At 37.3% G+C, this 27,253-nt stretch overlaps 1 protein-coding gene across 2 annotated transcripts in view; it reads right to left on the bottom strand.

The window, feature by feature from the left end:
- The window catches only part of MED13L (mediator complex subunit 13L), a 203,299-nt gene that overhangs the window by 43,220 nt on the left and 132,826 nt on the right, over nt 1–27,253 (bottom strand). For both annotated transcript variants that reach the window (XM_027780866.2, XM_055797996.1), the window contains exons 5-10: nt 13,416–13,561; nt 11,823–12,017; nt 11,245–11,436; nt 6,119–6,281; nt 5,132–5,236; nt 1,060–1,788 (exon numbers count right to left, since the gene is read on the bottom strand). In XM_027780866.2, coding sequence (XP_027636667.2) covers nt 1,060–1,788; nt 5,132–5,236; nt 6,119–6,281; nt 11,245–11,436; nt 11,823–12,017; nt 13,416–13,561 — 1,530 coding nt within the window. The remainder of the gene's footprint in view (nt 1–1,059; nt 1,789–5,131; nt 5,237–6,118; nt 6,282–11,244; nt 11,437–11,822; nt 12,018–13,415; nt 13,562–27,253) is intronic.

Consider the following 27,253-nt stretch of genomic DNA (forward strand, 5'->3'; position numbering starts at 1 on the left):
TAAAGGATGCATTTGCCTACATTTAATATTAAACATCTTACTGTATTAAGAACTACATTGGGACAATGAATAAAGAATCTTGTCACTGGATAATTCAGAACACTTTGAAGTACACATAACCTTTTCAACCTAGCAAACTTCATTGTAATTACCAAAATCATTGTTGTTATAACTCAAAAATTCTTCCTCAATTAATTTTAGCTTACACATTTTCATTCATTACTCTCTTCAGTACAGCTTTTCTATGCATTGTCAGAATGCAAAAGTAATTTTTAGGCCAGGATAAAATGAATTCAAATTCTTATGCTAAATTTAAAAATAATTAACTAACTATCTTTGCATAAAAGAAAATCTGTTTAAAAAAAAATAAAAAGACAGAGCTGAAAAATCCTTAACGTTTAGGTAGTTCATATTCTTTACTAAGGAAGACGCTGCACGTTAACCCTAATTTTTCTAAAGTAACATTTACAAGGGATTAGCGTATGCCCTTTTCTGTGTGCAGACCAGAAAAACTGTCAGGGTTTTCAGTTTCAATCCTACAGAGACTGAAGTTAATAGTAAAGCTCCTATCGGTTTCAAAGATCTGATAGTAGGTTTACAAAAAAAGCAGTGTTTTTCCATAATATAGTGTCAGCTCCTACTTGCAGAAAGCACAGTACAGTGTAATTTTAAACCCACACAAATGGACAAACCACATTGCAGTGCCTCTTAGTGTCATAAACAGAATTTCACTCAAAGCCAAGCATTTATGTAGTCAGAAGGTTGCGTAACTAAACACAGCTTTTCTTTTTTTTAAATGATCAAAAGACATAAGCTTAATAAAACTCATACATTTGCCCAAATTACTGTGATACACGCTACGAAAAGATTTAACAGCTCTATAAAGCCAGATATGAAAAAAATAGCACATTTCTATTTAAGCATTTAACATTATCTCCAACGTATATAATTTTGATGCTACAGTGAAGCCTCCTACTTGTTCCAGTTTCAACTGTAAATAGAGTTTGGTCACGCTTAAAATTTAATGAAGTCCCCACTCAGATCAGTTTGCACTCTTACCTTTTCAGTGCAGTGCTGTCAGAGTTTATTTCCATCTTGGCATCGTATCTTTCACACGGAAGATCTGGTGGCCTGAACTCTGGATCGTCACTAGATGGGACACTATAGGTCCTCCACATATCTAGTGACTCATTGTTCTGAATTATCCCACAGTATAATGCTGTCTCACTGACCTCTGCCATCAGAGGTAACCTCTGTCCAACAAGGACTGTCCTATCATCTAAGCTGGGCAAGGGCTGAAGCTCCAGCCCACTGCCGTAGAGTGCTGGGTTTACAGGTACGGAAGGCGCGTCCAGATTCTCTGCTTCCTGGCCTCTGGGCTGCGGGCTAAGTGTGGGAGGCAGAGGGGAAGTAGGGGAATGGGGTGAATCCATAGGATTCATATTCATTTGCTTGCTCGGGTTTCTAGCAGGTATAGATAGCGCCTTCTCATATTTTCTGGAATTAGGGACTTCTAAAGAGGGCTCCATTCCTGCTAATCCCAGTTTCTGCCCTGATGTGTCCTGCTCCATGCATAGCTCTTCAGTCACAGAGGGCCGATGGTGAAATGGCATCATAGGCCTCTTTTGCAGTTTATCTCCTTTTTCCTGTCTCTCTGTTGTTTTGTGCTTTGAAGAGGCGGGAGGTGGCAATGATGAAGATGATGATGTTCCCACGCTGAATCCTGGCTGATTTATCGTTGGGGGACGGCTGGAGCCAGCAGCACAACGCTGTTTGAAAACCTTGTGCCTGAAAGCAGAGGCAGAAACAAGTCACTGCATGGTTTACACAGTTATCTGATCAAATGGGGGAAAAAAACCCAAAAAACCCACCGCACCCAAAGAACAGCATTAAGAAATCTTATGCCTATTCCTCATCATTTAACAGATTCTGAAATAGTCACATAGATCTGGACTAGGTTGTTCAAGCCAACTTGGCTGCAGTTTCTCTACCCGATAAAATGGAAAAAGACTGTCTCCAGAAAACAGCATTCAAAGGAAAGATTTAATGTTTATAAAAGCTTAGTACTGCTCAGATGGAAGGTAATATAACAAAAAAACCCAGGCTGCTGTTGTTTCATTACCCTAAAGAAAGATAGCCTTTCAAATAAAACGACTGCTGTGGAACTACACCACTACTCTCACATGCTCTTGAGCATCTGTTACCAAAGATACAGATCAGAACTGTTTTAGTTAGGTTCACAGATAAAATGAAAGGCAGAATGCTTTCACAGCAGTTGCCTCCTCCTTATCTGGTAAGGAAAAATAAGTACAACTCTAGCCCCAAAACAAAACAAAATAAAAATAAAAAAGAAAAAAAGCAACTACTGACTGATGAAGAAAGCATTAATAAATATGTTAAAATATTCAAAACAAAAAAAATGCAATAACATACAAACTTATTACTAGCTTTATATTTTAATATGTTTTTTTCCAATTTGTATCCAGTATCTTTGAGACCAGGAAGCACAGGACTGAATTTCAGTATTTCAGGTACTGCTAAAAAGTATTTTCATCATATAGCTGATGGTCCCCAAGGGTGTTACAACAGGGACATCTAACTCTGTCCATATTTTTATTGGCCCTTGTTTTTTGGGGCTTTTTGTTTAGCTGTTTGGTTTTTTTAAGCTAAGCAGAAATTGAAAGATGTATTGTGCTTAATATTTACACCTGTTTAAAGTTAAATAGTCGTTTCAAAATAAGTCACTCTGTCCTTTTCTTTGTTTATGAACAAAAAATATCTAGGACAGCAAAACATTTCAAAACATGTAATATGCTTTTTACTTACAAAGATAAAGTATGTTATCACAAGAGACCTACCAGTTCTGCTTTTTATGACCTAGCTATGAAAACATCCAAGTTTTACAGTACGCAGTGGCTGTCAAATGGTACAACTACAACTTTGTGTACTTGCTACATCTTTTCCCTGTAACCATCCACGCTGTGTGGTATCATCCAGGCTTTCTCTGTGGGCTTTGCTGTTATCAGAACATGTTGCAAATTCTCTGCTACAGCAGATGGTCTTTAGCTGCAATCACCCATAATGTGGAGCTAATGCCCTAGTAACTGAAGATTTGCCTTAAGCATGTTCTTGTAACATTTCATTGACTTAATTCTCCATCATTCACCGTATTTTAACTGACCGCAGAAAATTATTTTACACATTCTGTTTTTCAACACACAAAGTTCGGTCTATGGAGGATTGAATTTCATGCCAAGTACCGACAATTCTTTAAGACTCCATATTTAAGATCTTATCTTGACATTTATACGCTCATTTATACAATACATAGAATGGGCACAGTAATGACTAAACCAGTATCTATACGACAGCAGCCATCCAATTGCTGCAGCTACAGCAAAAACATTTATTGCTCTTTGAAATCAGGTACTGCCTTCATTTCAAGGATAATGTTTTAATTTCCCAGTTGCTGTGTTTACTAATTCCAGCCTGAGGTCGTTACCACTGGAGGCATGAAAAGACTGAATTTGCAGATGCAGCTGAACTTATCCATAGAATCAGGTTTCCATTGTTTACTGATGATGTCCCAGGCGAAGCTGGACAGCAGTTTTCCATAGGAAACACCTGGTATCCTGACAAAACATGTATCTGTCCCGTATTCTTGAGTATACACATACAAGGAACACATAACGAAGGGTAAAGAGCTGCAGAGGAGCAACACTTTCACAGCACACTCTCCAGGTTGAAGACTCTGCCCCCCATATGACGCACAATTCCTCTGCATCCCTTCGTCTCTTCTAAATACACAAAGAACTGGCTTCACAAGAAGTCAAACAGAAAAGGTACAAGGACACAATTTTGCTTCATTCAATTCTGGACAATGGAAATTTCTAATCAACAACCCTTCAGAGACTGTGAGAACCCTACATTCCTCGATTTCCCTGTACAGCCAAATCTATACAGAAAGCTCTGCAGAGACTGCGGTGGCAGGTAACACATTTAAGAGTTTGGTTAGACAATATATTCATTTTACTATTATTAATGACAGCATTATTCTCCAATTTGCCTGACTGATAAAAGAAAAATAAAGAAGAAAAAGGAAAAACAGCTCAGACAAAAAGCAGGGAATTATTTTAGCCACATCACTGGCTGTTGCATAGACTGTTATTTTGGCAAAGACCACTTGCAGGGTGGGCGGGCACTGGGGTGGATGACGACAGAAAAAAAAAAAAAGCCAAACCCAAAGCGATTAGTATAACATGATCAGCATTTCAGTTTGATCATACAAATGACATTTACATCTGTACATACTTAAGGAATAACTTCTTTAGGTCATAAAAACCCTTTATCAAACCTGTACGTAGATAATGACCTTAGGAATTAAAAATCTCAGCAGAAGCAGTTTCACAGCATATTTCACTAGAAACTGTTTTTTTTCTAGCATTGTAACATCTCTCTGACAGTTTTAAGAATGGTTAAGCAGAACTGGTGGTGCCTAGTTTGCCTTTCCTGAGTGAGCAGTACTGGAACTTTAAGCATACATCAATGACAGATAATTTAATAAACTCTTAAAAGTGTTTGTGTAAAGTGAACTCTGATTTCTTTTTAACCAGTTGACAGTGGATGAACATGCTGTAAAGGTTTTATATTCTCTTGGGTGTTTTTTGGTGTCCAATGAGTCACGGCAGAACGACTGGAGGTACAAGGAGTAGAGAGATTCTTAGGAATATTTGCCCTCTTCCTCCAAACAGGGACAGTTGCACTATTCCTCAATCAGGATGTTTGGAAACTTAGGCAGCTTCTGCCCCTCTTCATCATGAGTCTTGCCACTCTGAACTTTAAAGCTCACATCTCTGAAAAGCCTGAAGGATGAGCTCATTATGAACGAGAAATGTTTGAGTGATTCTGGCCCCCATTCTCTAGTCTAGGATCATTTTTTCCACTCAAGTTGACTACTGCAAATGACAACGATACAAGATGAATATTAATCACCTGAATATAAGTGATGATCACAGTTTTGATATTAGTTTCCTCTTCTCCCAGCTAAAACGTTACTCCCTTTTTTAAGAGTACCTCTGAATTAAGCATGGCTCTTCCAATATGATACATGCTTACTCTCTTCAAAGCTCACCTGGAACAAGAACAACTGACTCTTTGGACTGGATCCACAAACTCCCAAGAAACAGTATTGTTAGGAACTTCCTCTTCCAAATTTGCAGCTGTAATTTGATTCCTCCTGAAGAACATAAAATTATTTTAGTAGTTATCACCTTCTGCAAAACGGAAATTTTAAAATGCATATGCATAAATTCACTTATGTTCCCCTCAAATAAATTACTTCATTCTAATAAATTACTTCCTTCTACTTCATCTTTGAAATAGAATTCTACATTTAACAGTAGTTCCCTCTACTACTCCTTAAAATTTATAGTTTGATTTATGTGGGAGGATGGTACTGGCTCTACATCAGATAGCTCCGTCTGGACTTTGAGCACAAGAAGGAAGGGGGCAAGCAATTTAAACTGAATCTGGAAATTCTTCTGACGTTCAATGAGAAAATTGCATGGAAATAGTGAAAAATAAAGATTTCAGGGCACACCATGCCACTGATATACTTTAAATCTCCAATAATACAGGCCTATGATACTAACATCATGAATTTACCATATCCTTGTCGATCGGAATTTTAATCCAACACACACAATGTAATGCTTTACAAATATTACCCTGAGAGCTCTAAATATCAAATATACACTCTTTGGTAATTACTTTGATATTGGGTTCTTCAGTCACCCAGCTTTCTGTCTAGTAACTACAAATGGAGCGAGAAACTGCAATCAATAAATCTGAAAGCATCTAGCTGAAGGCACATATTATAGATTTGTAACCTCAAAGACTGTCCCAATTAAGATACACAACTGCAAATACGATGTTAAGTGTTAGTTTTCAGCTGAACACAGTAACAAATTTGCTTTGAAAACACTGTTCTGCATCATTAGCTTTGATTAACGGCAAAAGAAATCTGTGAGGAATCACATTATCTGAGGCAAAAATATTTCAATTTTAACTATATATTATGCATTATTAATAAACAAAGCCATCAGGACTGCTGCCTTACTTGGACTGTGACCTGTTGAGAATGCATTCCTTCCAGACACGGTGAACCATATGATTGTGAAATTTTGGAGTAATCTTGCCCGATTTCTTTGGACTGTGCACACTGACTGTCCCCTCCTGTACAGCTGAATGGCTGATACTGCTCTGAGAGCATCCACTTTCTCCTGCAACACAAATTAAGCATTAATGTTATAGCTGTTCTTAATATTCACATTTGATATTTTTTATTGAAAAGACTTTCCCTCTTACGAGGCTGCTGAGTACGTAGATCTTCACATTCACTAGAAAATGCTTAAACATCATTACAAAAGACTGACTAAAGTACATTTCAAAGCAACACCTGCCTTTCGGGTAACAAAGATGGCACTAGGTTATAGCAGGTACTTGTGCAATAGGTGTGCAAGTACTGCACTTCACGTGAGATAATACACTGTGCTGCTTAAACAGAGATAGTTCAGATAGCCCCCTACAGCCTTGTACTGAATCACTAAGAAATAGTGTGGATAAAGAGTTGTTTCACAATTATCCTGGATGTTAAACTTGTATTTATATAGTCTTTGGTGAGCTGCTTTAAAGACTAAATTTATTATAATATGGATGGTTCTATAAAGCATCTATTAAGAAAACAAATAATTTATGTGGCCTATTTCAAAGCAAGAATCAGTTCTTTATACTCAAGATAAAACCTCACTGAAGAAATGAATGGCTTAGTGTGCTGCTCTTTGTAATATGCTTGGACTGAAATACCAGAATCAAAACTTGCTTTGGTAAAATCCTACAGCTGAGATATATACTACTACAGAAACTGTTCAACACTTGATCATTAGCACATACTATTAACAGAGCATGTGATGTTCTCAGTAGTTCTGTATGATTGATTATCAAAGGAGTAACAAGGAAAGATATTACTTCACCATGTTAATAGCCTGAAAACTCTGATTTACATTCCGTACTTCATTTCTTTCTGTATGTGATGCAGAAACCTTACCAGCTTGTGTATAAGCAGATGTTTCTTTTTCAACTATGAAATACGATTTTGTCGGAGATAAACTGAAATCTTAATGCAGCCATCTTTACAAAATCGAACTACAACAGTAGAGGGAGCTTTAGGTTCATTTGGCCTGGAATCTGAGAAACACTACGCTCTGCTCTGGATGGAAAAGTAAGTAAGGATATGCTGCATTTTAACAAGGTCAAATCAGTGTACAGAACACTTCGTCCTTTTGCCTGACGCAATTTAAGAAGCCTTAAGAATGAAACACTGAGAGGTTTCACTGCTATACATCACTGCATCCAACAAGGTAATTCCACGGATTTCTGTTAGGTGACTTTCAAAATATAACATTTAAAATTGTGCACAAGCTGCCTAACCCTGTATGTTCTTCAATTCTTCATGCTTATTTTTCCCTCCAGTTAGACCTCTTTGTGTAAGGAATTCTAATTAAAAAAAGAGGCAGTCAAAACCATAAATCCCCAGACATACTGAGGTTTGTGGCTCTAACAATTTATTTCACTGGCTTTCAAATGTTCTACAACACTATGAACTTGACAGATGATAAAAAAAACCCAAACAGGTCAAAACTTCAAAATTAGCAGTTCTGTCCTCTTCGGGGGAGGGTGGGGAGGAATGTGTGTATATAAACAAACATAATGTGTACACATACACATCACATATGTCAATAGTAGGACAGTTAGAACTTCCGGGGAGCGGGGGGAAGTTTAATGGAAAGAGAAGGACAGGAGGTATGAGAGGATAACCAAGGAGCTACTACAGCTTTCACATTACAGTTGAGCGCAAAAAAAAATTGTCCAAAGTTCTTTAACATTTTTATCCTATACAGTGCAGCAATGCACAACATAACATGAAACAGAACTTCACAGCAGGCAAAACCATTTTGTTCTCATACACTGACACTCATTTCGATCCATGAAAATCACTGACAAAATACTGGAACACACATGAATAATTATGTTATGTAATGGTATAAATACTGGAGGATACAACCAGCCACCCACCAGAGGTTACTTCACTATCCCTACTGTGCAGTTGTTTCTACACATGAAAAATGCCATTCACTAGTTTTAGTAGCAATTTGTTTCATTACATACTTTAGACACAATCATGGAATATATGGTTGAAAGAGACCTGAAGAGATCATCTAGTCCATCCCCTGCTTCAAAGCTGCATCAACATACTTGACTAACCTGTTCTTTAAAAACAAACCAACCAACCTCCAAAACCCCTCAATAACCCACGCAGATCTCTCTGCTAATGGAAATGCTGTAACTTCCCACTAGTCAATTTACTCTAATTCTTCATTATCCTTCCTCAGATAAAAGTTTTTCCTCTTGTCTAACCTAGTTTTCCTTTGCTCCAGTTTAGGTTCATTACATATTGGTTGCAAAGAAAAGATTTTCTTTTTTCTCCTTTTATGTCTCTGAAGACTCTTACACCCGTGCTTCCTTCAAATTTTTCTTCTCTAGACTAAACAACCTCAGTTCTTTCCATCTTTTCCTGTAAGTCCCATTTGCAAAATCTATAATCATTCACACTGCACTTCCCTGGATGCCATCCAATTTGTCCACATCTTCTAAGTGTTCAAAACTGGACATGGTACTACAGCCACAGTTTTACTAGTATGGGGCAGAACTGAAGTATTATTCACATGCTTCAAACTAATCCAGTTTATGTATCCCATTTACTGACTCCGAATTGCGTGACACATATTTCCAATCCATTTCCCCAATTTCTCTATTTAAAATGGTGTGTGATATAATACAAAGGAATCCTTTTATTGTTCGCTGGAGAGGAACACCCCTCTGATACAATTTTGTATCGGCCTCAAACAATAGCAGAGATCAAACAGAAACTGTGACTTCCAGATTGGACAACACAAACACCTTTTAGATACTAGTAATTTACAAATATTGTAAAATAAAATCTCCCCTTGTGATATTGTTTCAGGGACAATAATGTCTAAAAGGCAATAGAATAGCACATTAAAATATGCATCGGTACCTTGACAGAGATTTGTTATTTAGAAGTTGATTGTCTTGCTTCAGTTAGTTACTAATAAGCTTTTTGCTTATTTTAACTATCAGTTGCCTTGAAAAACACTGTTCAAAGTGAATTTGAATCTCACATTCTATATTATTAGCAGTAAATACTAAATATTTGATTGTCTTCATATACAGGCACTGTTGATGGACAACTGAATGCAGACAAGCACTTCCATGGCAAAGAAACCAACAATTATTACTTTTTTTTGGCTTTGCATCAAGATTGATCCTCTTGATGCGAAACTGTCTAATAAAGGCTACGTGGGCTTGGTAGCTCCTTAGACCTCAGTGAGAGTACAAGAAGGATTATCTCCAACTGGCTGCACAGCCTCACAGAAACCTGTAGGAACTTCATGTCTTCAACACTTCTATTGCTCTGTATAGTTTGGTAAGCACTAACGAACAAGTTCTAAAAAAGTACAAGTTCAAGCAGAAGGTTGCTCAGTGGTGAGTGGTCTTTAATGATTTTGCGAATTTGAGTCAAGTCAAGGAATCTTCCGTGATCTGAGAACTCCAATTCCAAATAACAGACATTTGCAAAGCATAAAACATGGCAGTACTTGCAAAATTATTACTAACAAAGGTTACAAAGACAGGCTAAGAAAGCTGGGGGAGGAATCTTACCAGTGTATAAAAATACTTGACAGGGAGAATAGAGAGGATATAACTAGTGGTATCTGGTGAAAGGATAAGAGGCGATGGGCACAAATTCACATACAGGAAATGCCATATAAACGTAAGAAAGAACTTTTTACTGTGAAAGTGGTCAGCCATTGGAACAGGTTGCCCAGAATGGTTGTGGAGTCTCTGTCCCTTGAGACATTCAAAACGTGACTGGACAATGCTCTGAGCAACCTCCTCTACCTGACCCTGCTTTGAGCAGAAGAGTTGGGTAAGACAATCTCCAGAGGTCCCTTTCCAAGCTCAACTATCTTGTAATTCTGTTAGTAACTGGCAAGTCTGCAAAGAGCAAGTTCAGAAGACAATCTACACAGAAAAAAATAATCAGTTATAAATGTGACTTCAAAACATTTTTTGAGGAAAAAAATTAAATCACTGAATTTCTTTTTTCTGTATCAGGTTTGTTTTTTTTTTTTTTTACTTTATTATCTTAGAAGTTTGCACTCAACAGATTTTTGACCTCTCTGTTCCTTAGTTTTCATTTGAAATTGCAGTCCTGAATTTGTTACAGCATAACCACACTGACAGCAACTAATCTTAAGGTCTTGTCTGTATTCCAGATGACGACAGGTTACAGATATTTATTTTCATGGCTGAAGAGCAACAGGATATACATATTCATTTCAGTGAAGGAAGATACTAAGGATTCAGTACACCACATATCAAGCATTTGGATGGCTTCTGAGATTTGAACTACTATGGATCCAAATACTGGAAAGAGGCATACTCTACCCTGACAAAACACATTAAATCACTAGCAAATATAAGGCAGCACTCCATTTGCTGTGTGCCTACCGTGCAAGCCTACGTCAGACTTCATTTGGGAGGCCCAGCTCTGTCTTACCAGTTCCACAGGCTTATGCATTTATTTTGAATGGCCCTTAATTAAAACCGAACTGTGTTGGGCATAAAACAGTAGCTAGCATTTGCAAATTTTTTATTAATGAATGCTTAATTAAGTGCTGCGTTTCTAGCTCTTTACAAAAACAGCTACATACTCTTGAACATTCACTGTATTCTTGTACCGTAATGACTCAACACCCTCCTCCCATCCCAACACAAGAAAGCTAACACTTCATAAAGACTGGCAAAATCTGTCTAAAGCACTGCCAGAATCCAGGCTCGCAGGTATTGTGCAGATATAGCTGCACAAACACACACAGTTATAGAAAACAGAGTTTAACTGAATTCACAAAGTGTTGTTTAAATTGTGTCCTCTTCAGACGTGTTTGAAGTATTGGGTTTCACCTACCACAGAAAAGTCCTCTCCTAACTTTCAGTCTATTGCCTGTTATTAATCTGCTACTGTTCACACACTTAGCCTTACTTATCACAAGCTATGCAAAAACAAAAGGCTGAGTCCAGCCTCTTAAATTCATTACTTACCCATAATGGCCTGCTCTGGAGAAGTGGGTGGAGTGAGTGGCATCCCACAGGTACTAGCAGGATCTTTCACGCTTCCAAGCCCCTGGTGTCCCACATTTATATGGCCTCCAGTATTGGCAGTGTTCTGTGACATGGGGATGTCACTCTGCGAGATGAGAACAAAGGCTGAAGGATATACCATCCTTACACCACCTACAAAGAAACAGAAAACCAAAAGTCTTAAATACACCTGATAATATTCAGCAGCCCTAGCTACTTCAACTTGTTTTCAATGTCAATTAGACAAAACTTACTACCCGAAATAGAAAGAGCTAAGGAATTTCACATACTAATATACATCCAACTCCCTGTAACAAGTACAGGGCTGACACAAGTAGCTTGATACTGCAAATAATAGCATGTGGGATACAGGGAGTACAGAAGCTTGAGGCAAGATAACTAGTCAGATGTTCCAGTGTCAAGAGAGCTACAAGAGAAGATAGGAAAATTATAATGGCTGTTTCTGATTAATTAGATTTTTTTTTCCCTAAAAATCACACAGAGGAAAATAAACCTTCAGGCAGAATACTGAAACTTACCAACAATGACTTCAACTGCCACAGGGAAATCGTTGTCATATCCCAACTCTTCTTCCTCTTTCATGCCTTCTTTTTTCTTCAGCACCATAGGGTAAAAATACTGCCATTCCTCCATCAGTTTACGAGTTGCTGGGTCTGACATCTTGTATGACTGGCCCGTGAGTGTACCATTTAAACCATAAGGACTCACCAAAACTGTAAAGTAAGAAACAACAGCACCTACAGTATGTATATTGCAGCTATGTACCAGCCAGTCTGCCTCTAGTTTGAGTCAGTTCATTTGCATGCCGATCTAAGGATCTGTCTTCAGGGGAAAGCTACTGCAAAGTCAGGTAAGGCTATACATTCAAAGCTGTGTTACACTGCACTAGCTTCCTTTACAGCCATCCTTACTGAGCTAAAAATGGACCTTTTTGCAGTTTAGTTTAATAATTTTCACAATGAACTAATCTAAGTGTACTGAAGCAGCACGCACTATAGCAAAAGGATGACCGTACGTGGAAGTAACAGAGGACAGATATTCAACAACAGGGTTTTTACCGGGAACATACAGTACCAGAGACGTCCCAGCATTAAAAACGATAGAGATAACGATACATGAAGGTGACTAGTCATGACAAACAAGGAGAACTAGTTGCTCAACAACAGGTATTCCCATTCAGAATCAGTTTTGCTTTTAGTCATATTTAATTTGAGAGAGGAATGGATTTAGCTCACTGAAATAAAACTTCCTATGACTTAAGTGTCTGAGTCTCTATCAAAACTTTATATATATAGAAACAAAAATAATAAAGCTTCTATAAATTAACATCCCTATAAAATGGGCATTTTATAAGTCTCTAGGTGTTTCTTTACTGTATGTTTCATTTTATAAAGACTTCTTGCTTTAATTGCTTTGAAATTCTGATTTCAGATTGTAGTAAAGACAGTATAATTCAGCGACTCAAATATGTTTAAATTTTTTTGATGTAGAGCATTGCACCACAATTGCATCATGCATTTGATAAGCCAATAACGTAATTCTATAAAATTCTAATTTCTTGCACTGACAAATAAATAGTTGCAGATACTTCCAGTTTTTCATTGTTTCTGATACATTTTCATAGACACCCCCTTTCTCTTTTTTTTTAAAACTAAAAGCCAAAACAGTGGGCAATCTATGAATGAAAAGTACTCCTGAATTAGATAAGCTTAGTATTTGTATTCATGTAGCATAGAAGTTACAGACTGTAGCCCAGTGGACACCATGTAAGAAAATCAAATCAGTGTGCTCACTTTCTTTAATAGTAAGTCTTTTTAAACAAAAATGATTAATTTCTTTGTTTTATTTATTATATGCACATAGCTTTAAAAGCAACATTAATGAATAGAAAGCTCTGGAAAATTCCTGTATTGTTTATGGCTGGCTATATATAGTGTTGAAGTCCTAACATTTTCCCTTACATCCACAACTTCCTGAACAGAAATTTAACCCATTTGAAGAGTTACTCAATCTTACTTTATTCCCCTCTGAAGATAACAGCCCCAGGAGCAAAGTCCCTACCACACAGAAGTGAGGTGAAGTACACAGAGCTCCAAATCCAGCTCACTTACCTTGGAATGGTGACGCTGAGGACTGGGCCATATGGATATGCTCTTCATTGATCAGGTAGATTGGCTGGTGTTGAGCAATCTCCACACTCGTGCACACATTGCTTTCCCCATGAAGAAAGAATGTGAAGGCACACGACAAATGTTCACTGGAGGCGGGGGGAGACAAATGAGAAACAGATTTATTAGCATGTTAATGAACTCATAGGAGATAGCAATTCCATAGCCTTAGAGGCCAAATACACATTCCTGTTTTGCTGCTTGCAACTACTGAATACAACAGGTTCACTGACTGATTGATAACCATATACAACAGAATGACCTGTCACTAGATGACTATTTGACAATGTTGGCAATTATCTCGAAGATTTTTCCTACTTATTTCAAGTAATAAGATCATTAAAACAAATAGGATTTTAACCAGGATTCAAGCTGAAAAAGCAGGGGTCCCCAGAAATTCTTCAAAATTCACTTTGTATTGTGTTCTAGCTGGAAAGCAATAAAAAAGGAATAGGAAAGCTGTTTGTCTAACACCTCATGAGAATCTCCATTAAAGAAAATAAAGGCACATGAGTATTTAAAAAAGTTGACAATGGTTTAAGATGAACTATTGATTTGCCACTGACGATTAAACTTAATTTGATGTGAATGGCATTCAAAATGTTCCCACTTTACCCGTAGAATGACCTCCCATCCTAGCTAACTATTTGCTTAAATATTCCTTGACACAAAGCTGCAGGAAAAAAGAAAACAAAACACATTTCATGCTTTTTATCATCATTTTAATGAAGTAAAAATTTACAGAGCTAAAGTGGTAATTATGCAGCAATTTTTCTGTCCAATACAATAGCTGCACATAGTTTTAGAGCTGTTGGCTTTGGCACTAGATCAGCCATAATGTAAGCAGTATTTTTAAGACAGCTCTTCACTACCTTCACCAAAAAGAAATAACACAGGCAACTATAATAATTTCACTTTAGTATTTAAGTCAATCAACTTCTCTACTACTGTCAGCTATTTTTAAACAAAGGCACTGATGGTCTAGAATAGGAAACTGTTTTAATCTCACTAAACCTCTGAATGATTCTACACATCATGTAGAACAACTTTTCATCCTGTACTACAGGTTACTCTTCTGTGACCCTCAAATATTACCGCAAAAAAACCCTGAAGAAAACAGTCAGCTAAGAAAAACCTGGAAAGAAAAGGTTACTCAAATGACAGATAACAAGTAAATTTCCTTGGTGCCATCACCTTGTATTCAGAAGTACTTTGTAGCAATGATTTAATTCTATGAAATAAAAGGTTTCAATAGGTTTCCATTTTCACAAGGCAAAGGAAGTTCACTATCATCAGTGTTGTGAAAATTGATCATTAATTTACATGGGGAGGGAGGTATTCCAGGTATTTCTATCCAGCTATCTTGCCCCAACAAGAAAAACAAATAAATTCATTTAACAATAATAAAAAAGAATAATGGATTTCGGCACATAAAGAAATAGAAAAATAACAGCAAAGCCCAATTATTTAACCAAAACCCATTAGTTTCCTTACTAATAGGATGATAGTCCTTAATACAAAAAAGGTCTTAATAAATTTTAAAAATGATAAATCTGGTCTAAGATCAAGCAGGGATAATCTCTGCAAAGAGTTCAGCATGCAGCAGGTCAGCCTTTCTAAAGCAGGGAGCAAAGCTATTTGTAAAGTAGTCATTTTCAACTCCTGTCTTGGGATATTACACAGAAATCCTCCTGATTCTGCAAGCTTCCTACAGTGTTTGACTGTGAAAGTCTTGCTTGTCTTCTATTGAACTGAAGAAAAAAATAGCCTTCTGGGACCACACAGGGACTCTTTCAAGACTCGTGCAAAGCGGTCTGGCACGAACAAATCACGTGCAATCTTCTGCAACATTCACAACTATCCATAAACACTGAGAATAAGAAATTGTCAAAATCAGAGTTTAAAAGACAGAAGATTCATTTGTTTTTGCAGGGAAGGGAATGCATGCCGTTAACTTTTTCAACCTAGAATCAGCTAACACCAAAATTAATCATTAAGTTCAGAAAATTAAATAGCCTCGGAGTAAAAGTGTATACAACTAATTAAAGGAAAAAAAGATCTACAAATACAGTGGGAGCTATTTTACTTTTCTGCAAAAGTGACAGATTAATAGCAATGAGTATTACTACTCATGACCAGCAATAAATACTTCATTAGTGAAAAAGGGATCATTTCTAACACTGGATCCAAAGCAAATCACACTCAGCTACAGAAAGAGAAGCAACAGATCTCAGTCACTCAGGTTTTCCTTTTCTTCAGACCACAGCTAACAAGTCCTTGTGGTATGAAGCACTCTGTGCTGAGCCAGTAAGCCCCAGCTGCTCTGCGCACATCCAGCACCAAGCGTTCCTTCCTGTTCCCCTCCCAGGGCGGTCTGACAGTGCTTTGCAAGAGAAGAGTGTTACATGAATTTGATGCTCCCTCTGGTGCCAGTCACTGCTATAAGCTCAGCTTTCAAGGCTAAAAATAACAAAGATCAAGGCCTGGGGACTTCCTACATTCCTAATAAGCTTCTGGCAGATTCAGAGTAAAATGTTTACTTTAGTAACAAATAAGAATTTTATTTCAAGAAAATAGCGTCACCACACTCTGATGTATTCCACTCAGGCATGTGCATCCCAGCCTCCTGACGCTCCTGTCTTTAGTACATTTCACACAATTCCTTAAATACCAGGCTGCAGAAATCACTCTCGCTACAAATGTGTGTGAGACAGATCTCCAAATAAAATTGAAGTAGAAGAAAATTTACCAAGCTAAAAACAGTCAGCCCTCAGAAGCAGAGTGAGCACTGAGGCTTTACTTTTAACTACTACTTAGCTGTAGCACTACAATGTGCCTCAAGACCTACATACTTGAGACTAAAGCTCTAAAATACATCAATTGTTCAGGTCCTCACTAGTCTTCAAACAGTGTTTTATCAATATCCAGTTTTCGTAACATATCTACCACCCCTTGTGCCAATAAAGGTACCATAAAAAAGCTAACCATAAACTGCAGAGGAAACTAAAGTTTCTAAAAACGTTAAGCACCATGTTCGGACAGATTTTTGCTTTATTTTATGTAAATTTATTTCAACCCAGTTCAAAAACTAAAGCTGACAGGCTTTTGAGAATCCACTCTACTACCTCTCCAGATTTGAAAACTCACTCATTTCTGTACTCTTTTCTTATCTCTCTGACATTCAAAGTATCAGAAACCCCCAGAGAGGCTTGTGAAACAGCTTCCAAACTATTTTCCCTGCTCTACAGATTCTGCTGGAATACCTTGAGCTGTCAATTTATACCTGCGCAGAACAAGTACAATAATCACAAATACTACCAATTTTGAATACCTGCATTATACATTTACTTTGCACCTATTAATGAATTATGCAAGGAACAAAATTAGCTTCGGAATCATGTTTTTGAGCCTATACTGCTACCCAGAAAAAAGGAAGAAGGGACAAAGTCTCTTCAGGCGTAAGTGTGAAAGCAAGGTGACCAGCCTGAGCAAGCCACCAGACATTCCTGATCCTTACGAGGGGAGCACAATGTGCCACATATTCCCTACAAGTTCCAAATGAGAAACCTGAATCAGACTGAAGCATCTAATGCATTAAAAAAAAAAAAACAAACCAACAAACAAAACCAAAAAACAAACAGTTGGGAGTATTTAAAATTATTTATGGCTTGGGCATAATATAAAATGAAAGTGCTTAGCCACGCACCCATGAACTTAGTATGAAATATATTTCAGGATGGATTATTACAGCTACCTACCATTTAGGGTTTGAGTTTTTTTTTTTAATTTCTTCCTTTCCTTGTTTTTTTCCAGGCATACAAACAGTGCCACCAGAGACAGTAGTAACTGCAGCAGTTTTGCATCAGCAAGTTTAAACACAAACTTAAGCAATACCTATTTTTTTTATCCTATTCTATAAAAAATTAGAAACATTTAAAAAGAATGTAAATCTGTAACTGTACTCTTGTCACACTACGCAGGAATTCTTGTCCCTTTTTTACAGGTACCTTTTCAGAAACCTTTCTTTCCTTTACAGGTGACTGATGGCTGTCTCAGTCAGGACATTATCTACCAAAATAGAATATACAGAACACAGATAGAATATATGTTACTTCCATCTATACCTGCATTAAGGCCAAGATCTGAAAAACGCACTGTGGTCTTGAACCAGCAGAACACTTGAGCATATACTTTCAGGAGTATTTCTACTATGTTCACTGAGAGAGACTTAAATGCTAAAATTACAGTAATTGTTTAAATAAAAGACTTCCATTAATAGAAATACAAAGAAAACAAATAATAATCACTCCCCAATTACACAGTGACAAATATTCCATGCTATTTTCCTTGATTTTGTCATCTTTCTTGATGTTTAGATCCCTAGCTTTTACGAGCAAGTAAATCAATAAGGAAAAGCCCCCCAAAAGAAATAGCAATGTCATATAATCTGCTGCCAAAAAAGAAATTACCTATGTCCTTCTCCTAAGTATTGAAGGTAACTTTTTTCCTCTATAACACAGAAAAACTTTCATATAAAGAGCATTTACATCAATCAAACCCTCAATTTGGCACCAAATCACCTGCAACTGACAACAACTGTCTTTCAGATCTTTCCTGTGCGATCTTCATTCCCTTAAATAACCTCCGAGTTCCTAAAAATGTAACTGAATACCTTGTCAATGTAATATTCAGAACCACCCATAAACTTTATGAATGCCAATCCCTCAGTTACTCTAAATTACTTAAAGGAAATAACACTACATTAAATTTACTTATACATAAAAATCGTATGAGGATTATGAAAACATGACTATGTTTAAACTACACAACATCGGCAGAGAAAGGAGAATATCTGACAGATTCAGATATTTTTTCCATTTGTTAGCAGGTTTATATAAATACACAGTGGAAACTGCACTAGTCTGCATTCAAACTTTAAAGAGATTATTTCCATACAAATAATGTCGATGACAAAAATGCCAACGTATTACAATTCACAACTGAGCTTTGCATGTATGTACTAAATGCACACAAAGTAGAACTGTACCTCATAAAACATTTCAAAATACCTTATTTTGGATGACAAATGTGGAAATCAATTACTTCAGGAAAATGGTAATAAAAAACTACCAACAACAATTACTTTGGGACTGGGGGGGGGAGCACCATGAAGAATCTACTAAAAAAACTTAAAAGAACATCACAATTTTTTTTCTTATTGGAGGGATATTCTAAAAATAGTTTTATGATATCAATTTTATCATTATTATTTCAATGATTTTTAATCACTCACTGAAAAGTGTTTCTGTATTTTGAAAAACACTTGCTGCTGTGCAGCAGTTTCTAAGCTAGGTTCCATTCCAAACACTGCAACCTACTTACACACCCAGAGAACGCAATGGGAAACAGATGCCAATACTGACGCTAAAGGTTACTTAGAAGAATGTGGTGAAAATTTGCGAATCCTGTATTTGTAAACATTCATCCTGTTTTTAGAACAATTTCAAGGATGAGGATTTTTAAAGTACTTCTTTCTCTACAGATGTGCCTGAGCTCCCTTTCCCTGCCACCAGGCTGCTGGCAAAGTCATTTCTCTCCTTTAGTTTATAAGGAGTTGTCCATAAAGCCACTGACGGTGTACAATTAATCACGTTTTATGATCAGTGAGAGTAAATTAATAGCCCAGTATGAAAATTACTTTTTTTAAAATAGTCTGGAAATAAATATCCTCAGTGAAGTCTGAATTCAAACAAGTTCCCAGAACAGCCACAGACAGAATGCATTGGGAAGACAGAAGAAAGGCTGCCTGCTTTGATCTGAGAGACATCAGACCCTCTGTTCCAATGCATAGTGACCTGCGCCTTCTCCTTAAACGAGAGAAACTAGGCACTCTCACACTGCCCATATCTCCAGTACATTTCTCTAGGACACATGATGATCCAATTTAGGAACTACAGGGACCTGCCAGGCAGGGGTGTTAGCAGAAAAACCTTCTTCATGTACACCAAGAGAGCAGAAAAGGACCTAGAGCTGAGACTTCATTAACGGCAGCAAATAAAAAAGGCCAGGACCTATTTTCTGGCCCTTAGGGGAAATAGCATGTTCATATGATAAAACCTCTTCATCCCCCAAAGGGGGGCATCATCCACAATGATTTACTGGAAATGATCCTTGGCCGTGCTATCCCCAGAACGTCTCCTGGGCATTGCCTTGGAAGAGTGCTAGCTGCCACTGCTCAAAGCCGAGTAGGGAGCATGCAACAGTAAAGCAGTTTGGATGACAGCACACCAGTTCTTGAGATCATGACCCATCTGCTCTAATAAGTAGTGTAGATACAGTCTGAGAGGCAAAACATTTATGTGGCATTTCTCATGCTTGCAAGTAATCCATAACATGCTCTCTGCCTACCAGATGGAATCTGAATGCTGCTCAAGCTGAAATTAGACGAAGTTAGTTATTCAGAAGTACAACTTCAGTAGTTCGTAATATACATTCAAGAAACATGGCATAATTAGTAACAGTTTTTGCAGAAACCACAACTAAACCAAAAAGGAAAGCATTTCCAGACATGAGACAATTCCAGTTTTCTGGATGCAACAGCCTTACAACAAATGGTAGGCAGCACAAAGCTGACCACATTTCTGTACGAGGCATGAAACTCACACAGTTGGTTTCTCTGTGCTATGGCCTCAGATGCAGGCCCACACTCAAATATGTGAAACAGCAACCTAGAGCCTATTTCGTGCTCTGTAAACTCCATCTGTTGGCCACTGCTAACTGAAGACCTGCTGCCCAGCTGCATCCAACACATGATGTGTTACAGCTGGAGAGAGGGCTGTGGCACTGAACTGCAGCAGTCCCTGCAGTAGGAGCTCGTTTGAAGGCTAACGAAGACCCAGCTGAAACCATGCGCGGCAGCCATTTCACCGTATCACAGGACTCAAAATGTCTTTTCTTCATATGACACACACTGTTGTCTCATGAACAAGGGAAACTGGTACTGTAAGAAACCTGGTTTCAGTGTGAAAACAATCTGTGTTTCTGTAGCTGTTTCTGCCCAAAGTCAGAGAACAGGAATACAGAAGAGCAAGTTTCAGATTAAATCATATTGCTTTGGCAATTACTCCTTTTGTTGTTTCTTTTTCTCCCCCCCTGAAAAAAAACCAAACAACACAACAAAAAACCCAAGCCAAAATAAAACAAACAACAACAAAAAAACCCCAACACACACAAACCAAAAAAACCCCAAACATGGGGAGGGGAAGAGAACATCAGTTTCCAGAACTACCCAGGGCTTTTAACGATTGTATTTTTTAAGTCAGTATGTTGTCTCATATATGCCGTTGGATTTTTTTTTCTTTTATTAAATGTATGAGATGCACACACTGAAACTTGGTATAAATATTAATTACCTTTAGTGTTTTTCCAGTGGTGAAGTACTAAGATAACAGTTGCACAATGCAGCAAGCATTTAGATAACATTATCTAAACGCTTTCTGTGTTACAGACTTACTATCTCAACACTTCCTCAGTTGTCACCAACAAAACCTCTTGCCAAGGCTAATACATGCCTCACTGTGGAGATTCCCTGATCCCATCTGTAACAACCATCTATTCTTTTTCTCTGTATAAATGTGTGCACAAGATGACCTGAGAGCCTGGAGGGACACTGGTGTTTATACTTCAAATGGATACATCAATCTGTAGCATGACAGGGCTAACAGCAGTACAAACACCTCCAAGAAGTCAAGGGGAAAGTGCTGCACATCACATCAGCTAACATTTTGAGGAGTAATTATATCACATTGTCTCTACGTACAAGACCCATGTCAACTCTTTGGTAGAGGAAAGGTTACGTACAACGTGCATAATCTTTAATATGAACACAGTACAAACGGCTCTGCATTTTCTGCACTGGCTGTTAATGATGCCTTAGATGAAGATGGTTCCATCTTTGGTTTTTTTAATGACCATAATAAAGATGGACTGCACTGTATACAGAACAACGTAAGAGGCCTTACACACTGTAAGTAAATTACACTGTGACAGCACTCAAGCTTAGGAAGACAGAAGTTTTCACTTTAGAAAAGAAGATCACTGAGCCTTTGCCACATGTTTTCTGCAGGGAGGAACATGTCCTACAGCAAGAGCTATCTCGTTCTTTCCCTGAAACCTATACCTATAAAGAAATAAGCATATTTTCCCAAGACGTTAATGCAGTGTTTAATATTTGTTTGTTTTTTTTATTAATGGACTATTTAAAATGTCTAAGTAGTTCCTTCCACACATGGGCACTGCGAGATTTTCTTCCACGTACAACTGAAGTAGCAGTTTTATTCCTGGAATCCTCAGTGAAATACTACACCCATGATAGGTGAAAACCTCTCATAATTACTCACAATAAACCCCTTATTTTTCCATATTAGTGTTGCATGTTGAACATGGAAATTTATTGATTTATTACTAGCTGCACATGTATATATAATGTGGCTTGTCAAAATACGCTGTTCTAATCTAAAATTTGCTTCTCATTATTTTTAAGATGAAGCAATTTCTAGACTGTTGATGGTCAAAGAAATAATCCAAAGTAACACAACATCCCTGAATAATTAAATTACACAGCGGGCTGCCGTGACCACTGCAACATTTATTTTTTTTCTCCACATCCATGGACAAATCCTGTTTTTCATATCAGCTAATACCAAAGGCAACATGGAGTAAGAAGGAAGGCTGAAAGCCCCTGGATCAAGGATAATATTTATCCTCATACCATATACGCAGGAATATGGGACAATGACAGATGGCACAAAAAGGTTGGTCAATACATCCGCTAACATAAAAATTAATCAGTTAAAATCAGAGTATGGCAATGCAGGGGTTCTGTTTAGTTAACGCTTCCTGACTAGAAGCCCAGCCCATTCAAAACAACTTTACACGATTCCTGCTCTGCAAATGGGACATGATTCATCTCTCTAACAGGATGCAACCTGCAGATCAAGCTACAGGAATCCAAACAGTACTACTCAATAGGTGAAGATTATGTGCATCTTCCTAGTAATACTTAAGACTTAGAAACATTTAAGGCACTTCAGGTTAGAAAATAGACTGTCTGCAGACAAGAGTAGATAAACAGAGTAACAGCTTTCCTCTAACAGAATTTCAGCTCACTTAAAAATTGTATGTGCTAAATCATTATTTTTTTATAAAATCCAGTTTCTGCTAAATCTAATCAATATCAGATAAAATTGGGAGGATGGGGGGAAGAGGTCTTACGGATCTATGAAATAAAATTTCTGCAATGAGATTTCAACCAGCATTCTCCCCTTAGCAGTAGGTAAGTGATGCAGTAGGCACTATACCACAATGTATAGCTCGAGGCACTTATGATTATTGAACACTTTTTGGTTTTTTACATATGTGTTACACTTAAGAATACTGCTGATTTAGAACTACAACTATTTTGAATTATTTAAAGTATCAGTACCAAAAAATGATTCTGCCAGTTTGTCTTGTTCATTATGAATATAAATTCCTTTTGATAAGACACTGGATCATATCCTATTTAGGAAATAAAGAAGTTGCTGTGACTGTATCTATTATAATACAGGATATAGGCTTTACAATAAAATATAAAAGCACACCAAAAAAGAAACATGAAGGCTGTTACAGGTATATTCAGGTTAAAGCTGAAATAAACACACATTTTTCACTGGAAGCTCTGAGCTTCACATACATGTCCTTAAGAAAAATCAAGAATTTGCTCGTATCTGTACCAGTATTATCAGTTATTGTAAACTGTAAATAAAATAAAAAAAAAACAAATGCCCCCAAAACACTTTAAACTATAGTGCCAGCTGGTAATAAGAACAAAATGGATGAAAATTAACCAGAAAATTGTCAGAGATGATGCAATCTTTCTTGCTTTAGCATACTCAAAATACCAACATCAGGAAAAACTGCATATGAAGTTTCTAAACTCACTGCTCGTCACCATTCTGACACCACCCTCTCCTTGTCTGAATCACTGTGTTTTCCAAGTCTTTGTAATGGACTTCTTTGGAAAATTCATTTCCACAGATAATCTAATACTCTTCAAAACAGGAATGCAGCCAGATAAGCACATATATTCAACGGGACACATAACTTATCCACAGCACATGAATAAGCTACATGTTAAGTTACATGTGGTATCTCCAAAAGCGCCCTCTTTTTCTTAGTCTTAGCATTTTATTAAATACCATACAGGCATAAAATCACCTCAGAACTGTCAAGAGCAGTTGTGCTCTAGAGATCAGGACTGAAAAAAATCTTTTTGCATTTTACTAACCTAAACCTCAAGAACAAGTCTGACTGGCACTGATGGAAGTTTGCCAGCCGACTATTCCATTTTTTAAGCCTGAGGCATAAACTGACCTTTTCTTAACAGCTCAGTACTGCAAAGTTTAAACCCCGGGTCTCCTTAAATTTAAGCTTTCCTTGGTAATTTTATCACAGGTAATACAGCTATCAGTTACTTCGTCTCACAAAGTGATCTGGATTACAGTCACTGACTGGCACGGCTGCACAATGATTCACCTGCGGGTCACAGACCTATCTATACCTGAAGCTCTGGAAAAAGGAGGCTTCCCCTTACCCCCCATAAAGATGTTTCCAGCAGTCTTTATAGGTAAAAGTATCATCCCTTCCGTTAATATTGTCATGCTGCTCTTGAATTAGCAGCTGTTGCATGCTGGCAATCAGTGGGCTACTGAAATGTGGGCACCTATTCTGGCAGTCAGCCGTGCCATCCACACTCGGCCGGGCACCTTAACACTGAAAGCAGAGCCCTCTTAGCCCTTGGGGGAAGGGCGAGGTAAATGTTGAGAGGTTCGACATTTGATACATGACAGGCACTAGCCATCACACAGGTGATTATCATATAATAACTACATTCATTGAATTCTCTAGATTATAAGATCATTGTATATAAATCCTAAAAATGGGGCACAAAAATAACAAAACCTGAGACTTCATGAAAGAAAAGACAAATGTTTCCTACAATAATAAACCTGAATTTTTAAAGAGCATGCAGTCCTCTTTTTCATTGCTTTTTGACTAATTTCAGAAGCACTGGCATGGTAATATCAATCTATAGTAATTCACAAGTTAATAGATACTACAACTAATTTGCTCTATCTCAATTTCAATTACTTGTTCACTCAGTCACAAAGATGCTCTCCAGACATGCATGCAGGCTATGTCACCACAGTTAAGATACCAGACCACAAATACATAGCATACTTTTGACGTGTAAGTTATAAAAATAAAAACACAGCATATCAAAAGCCACCCCTCTTCTTAGCAAAGTCTCTGAACATACATTTATTTTTGCTGTCTGCTAATGTAGGTTAATGCAGCCTTCTTCCCTTCACCCCCATGAAAGCTGAACGCTATTATCCAAAGTAACATTATATTAGATTAAGGCCATTCAGAAAGGATATTCTTGAAAAAATACGGCCAACTGACAGGGAAGAAGGGACATAAGCCCATACTTTGTTGTCATTAAGTTCACTGAAGATGAAATTACATTTATCAGTTTCATTCACAAAACAAGTACATCCACAGGGGGAAATGTGGTTACTTAGTTTCTTCAATACAATGAAGAAGAATATTATTGTCAAAACCTAAAATCTATTAATGCAGAGTTGACTTGTGTTTTCAAACAGCTGCTTGTCATGGGCACCTCAGGGGAAAAGTAGAAGTAATAACATTGTATCATGAGTTTCATATCATACATACACACAACCTTAAAAAGTCTAAAGTCATCAGGTATTAACCCCATGTACCCATCTCCCTGTATGAACCAATGTTTAGTTTTTCTGGCAGGTAAACTTCAGCGCTGGGAGCTTTCCACCGAGGAAGCTGCCATGCTCTTAGACCATGTAAACTAGGTAACTTCTGATCATCTTAGATCAATTTAAAAATAGCAACTGGAAACTGGATTTGCAACTGCTGGAAGACTATGTTCCTTTCTCTCCCAAACATATCTTCTGATACATTCACATGATCATAAACCTAAGATAATAACCCAGTGTTTAAATTATAGAATGTGAAGAGATATGAATCTCCATGGAGAGCTTTAATATTCCTAGGACTTGCAGCTAAACTTAGATTTGGCAGAAGGACAGCGCTACTGTAAAATTTTTGTCCCTGAATACCTTAGCTGAATTAGAATTTTTGAAAAATGAAACCACCCCCAACAAAACAAGAAAACCCAGAGCCACAAAGCAAAGCATATAAATCTACATTTGGTCATACTGCACACCTTGCTCAAGTACCATGGACTAAGTACATGATGTCCTTCACACTTCTATTAAAGAGCATCCAAGGTTTAATGAGTTGGACTCAGATTTTTAAGACACCTGAACCCCATTATTTTACAGCATGGTTTCAGAGACAATTTGTTATCCTTTGCTCTGTTGTCTGTAAAAGAGGCCACAAAAGATGTAAATACCCATTAATATACATTTACATTTGTGCTGTAGGCCTGCTACCAGCTGTCCTTTAGGAGGATGGTTGCACAAAATTATTTCACGTGTCCATTATGCAGTATGATGACAATTAATGGAATAAATTTTATGATTCAAAACAACATTAAGCAACATGTAGAAAACACTAAAACCATGAAAAATGCATTAATTTATTCATTGCCATGCATTTGTGATCTTTCCACTTTCAGAGTACAGTTTAATTGACTAGTTTAGAGACCAATTAATCCCTTTACATTTAAGTCCATCACTGAATCCTCTCCAAATAATTTAGCTTCTACATGCTGACTCCCATTTGATGTCCCTGGTGAGTGAATGTAGTTGAAACAGGTGGCACACAAATTGCGTTTAGTAATACAGAAAGAACAGCATTAGCAGGGATATGAAGTATTAAAGAAAGACTCACAATTCAGTCAACCATATTTACTCCTCTATCCTCTTGTGCTCCAGCTCCCAATCATATCCTGAATGTTTTATTTTTTTAAAATGACAATTGTAGGTCCCAGATAATTATTTTAATTTTCATTAGTTTCTAGTCCTCACCTACCTACTGCTCCTCTCTTCCCTCAATATAGTTCTACAGGCTTTTCTCTGTCACCTTAGTCTTCTATCTTTCATATATTTAAGTTAATGTTAAATTGGCCGAAATTAATTCTAGAAGATAACATCTTGTTTAACCTCTTATTTCTGTACTTGAAAGCCCAAAATTTCAGGTTCTGTAATAACCATCCTCCTTCTAGGATTACTCTTCTGTAATCAGGTTTTCATTTCTGCTTGCCAAGCACACCTACCTAGTTTAACAAATTTAGTCACACTGTATCGCTTCATATCACTTCACAGAGACCGTAACTTCATTTCTTTATGGAGGTCCAGGAAAATGGTATCAAAAATGAGAGATGGATCTGTCAGCCAAGGAAATAATTACTCAGATGGGTAACTGAGACATTGGACATCATCCCAAATCTGCAAACTCCAGCAAGACAATCTTGGGTGGGGGGTGGGGATAAATTGAGGTTTTTGCCTATTTAAACCACTCACAAGCTCACCAATATTAGAATTGGATAGGACATGTTACTTTCCCACAAAATAACACATTGAAGGGTATCAGAATGAACATGACATTCTCCTGTTTACACAAAACTGTAACTCTGAAAATAAAGAAGTTCACCTCTTCTATAAGCTACTCAATTAAGCAAAGTTTGAAAAGAAATAGTATTTCCAATAAACTGTAGTTAAAACCATGTCCTGAAGCCA

Source organism: Falco peregrinus, chromosome 2 (assembly GCF_023634155.1).
Source record: "Falco peregrinus isolate bFalPer1 chromosome 2, bFalPer1.pri, whole genome shotgun sequence".
NCBI lineage: Eukaryota > Metazoa > Chordata > Aves > Falconiformes > Falconidae > Falco > Falco peregrinus.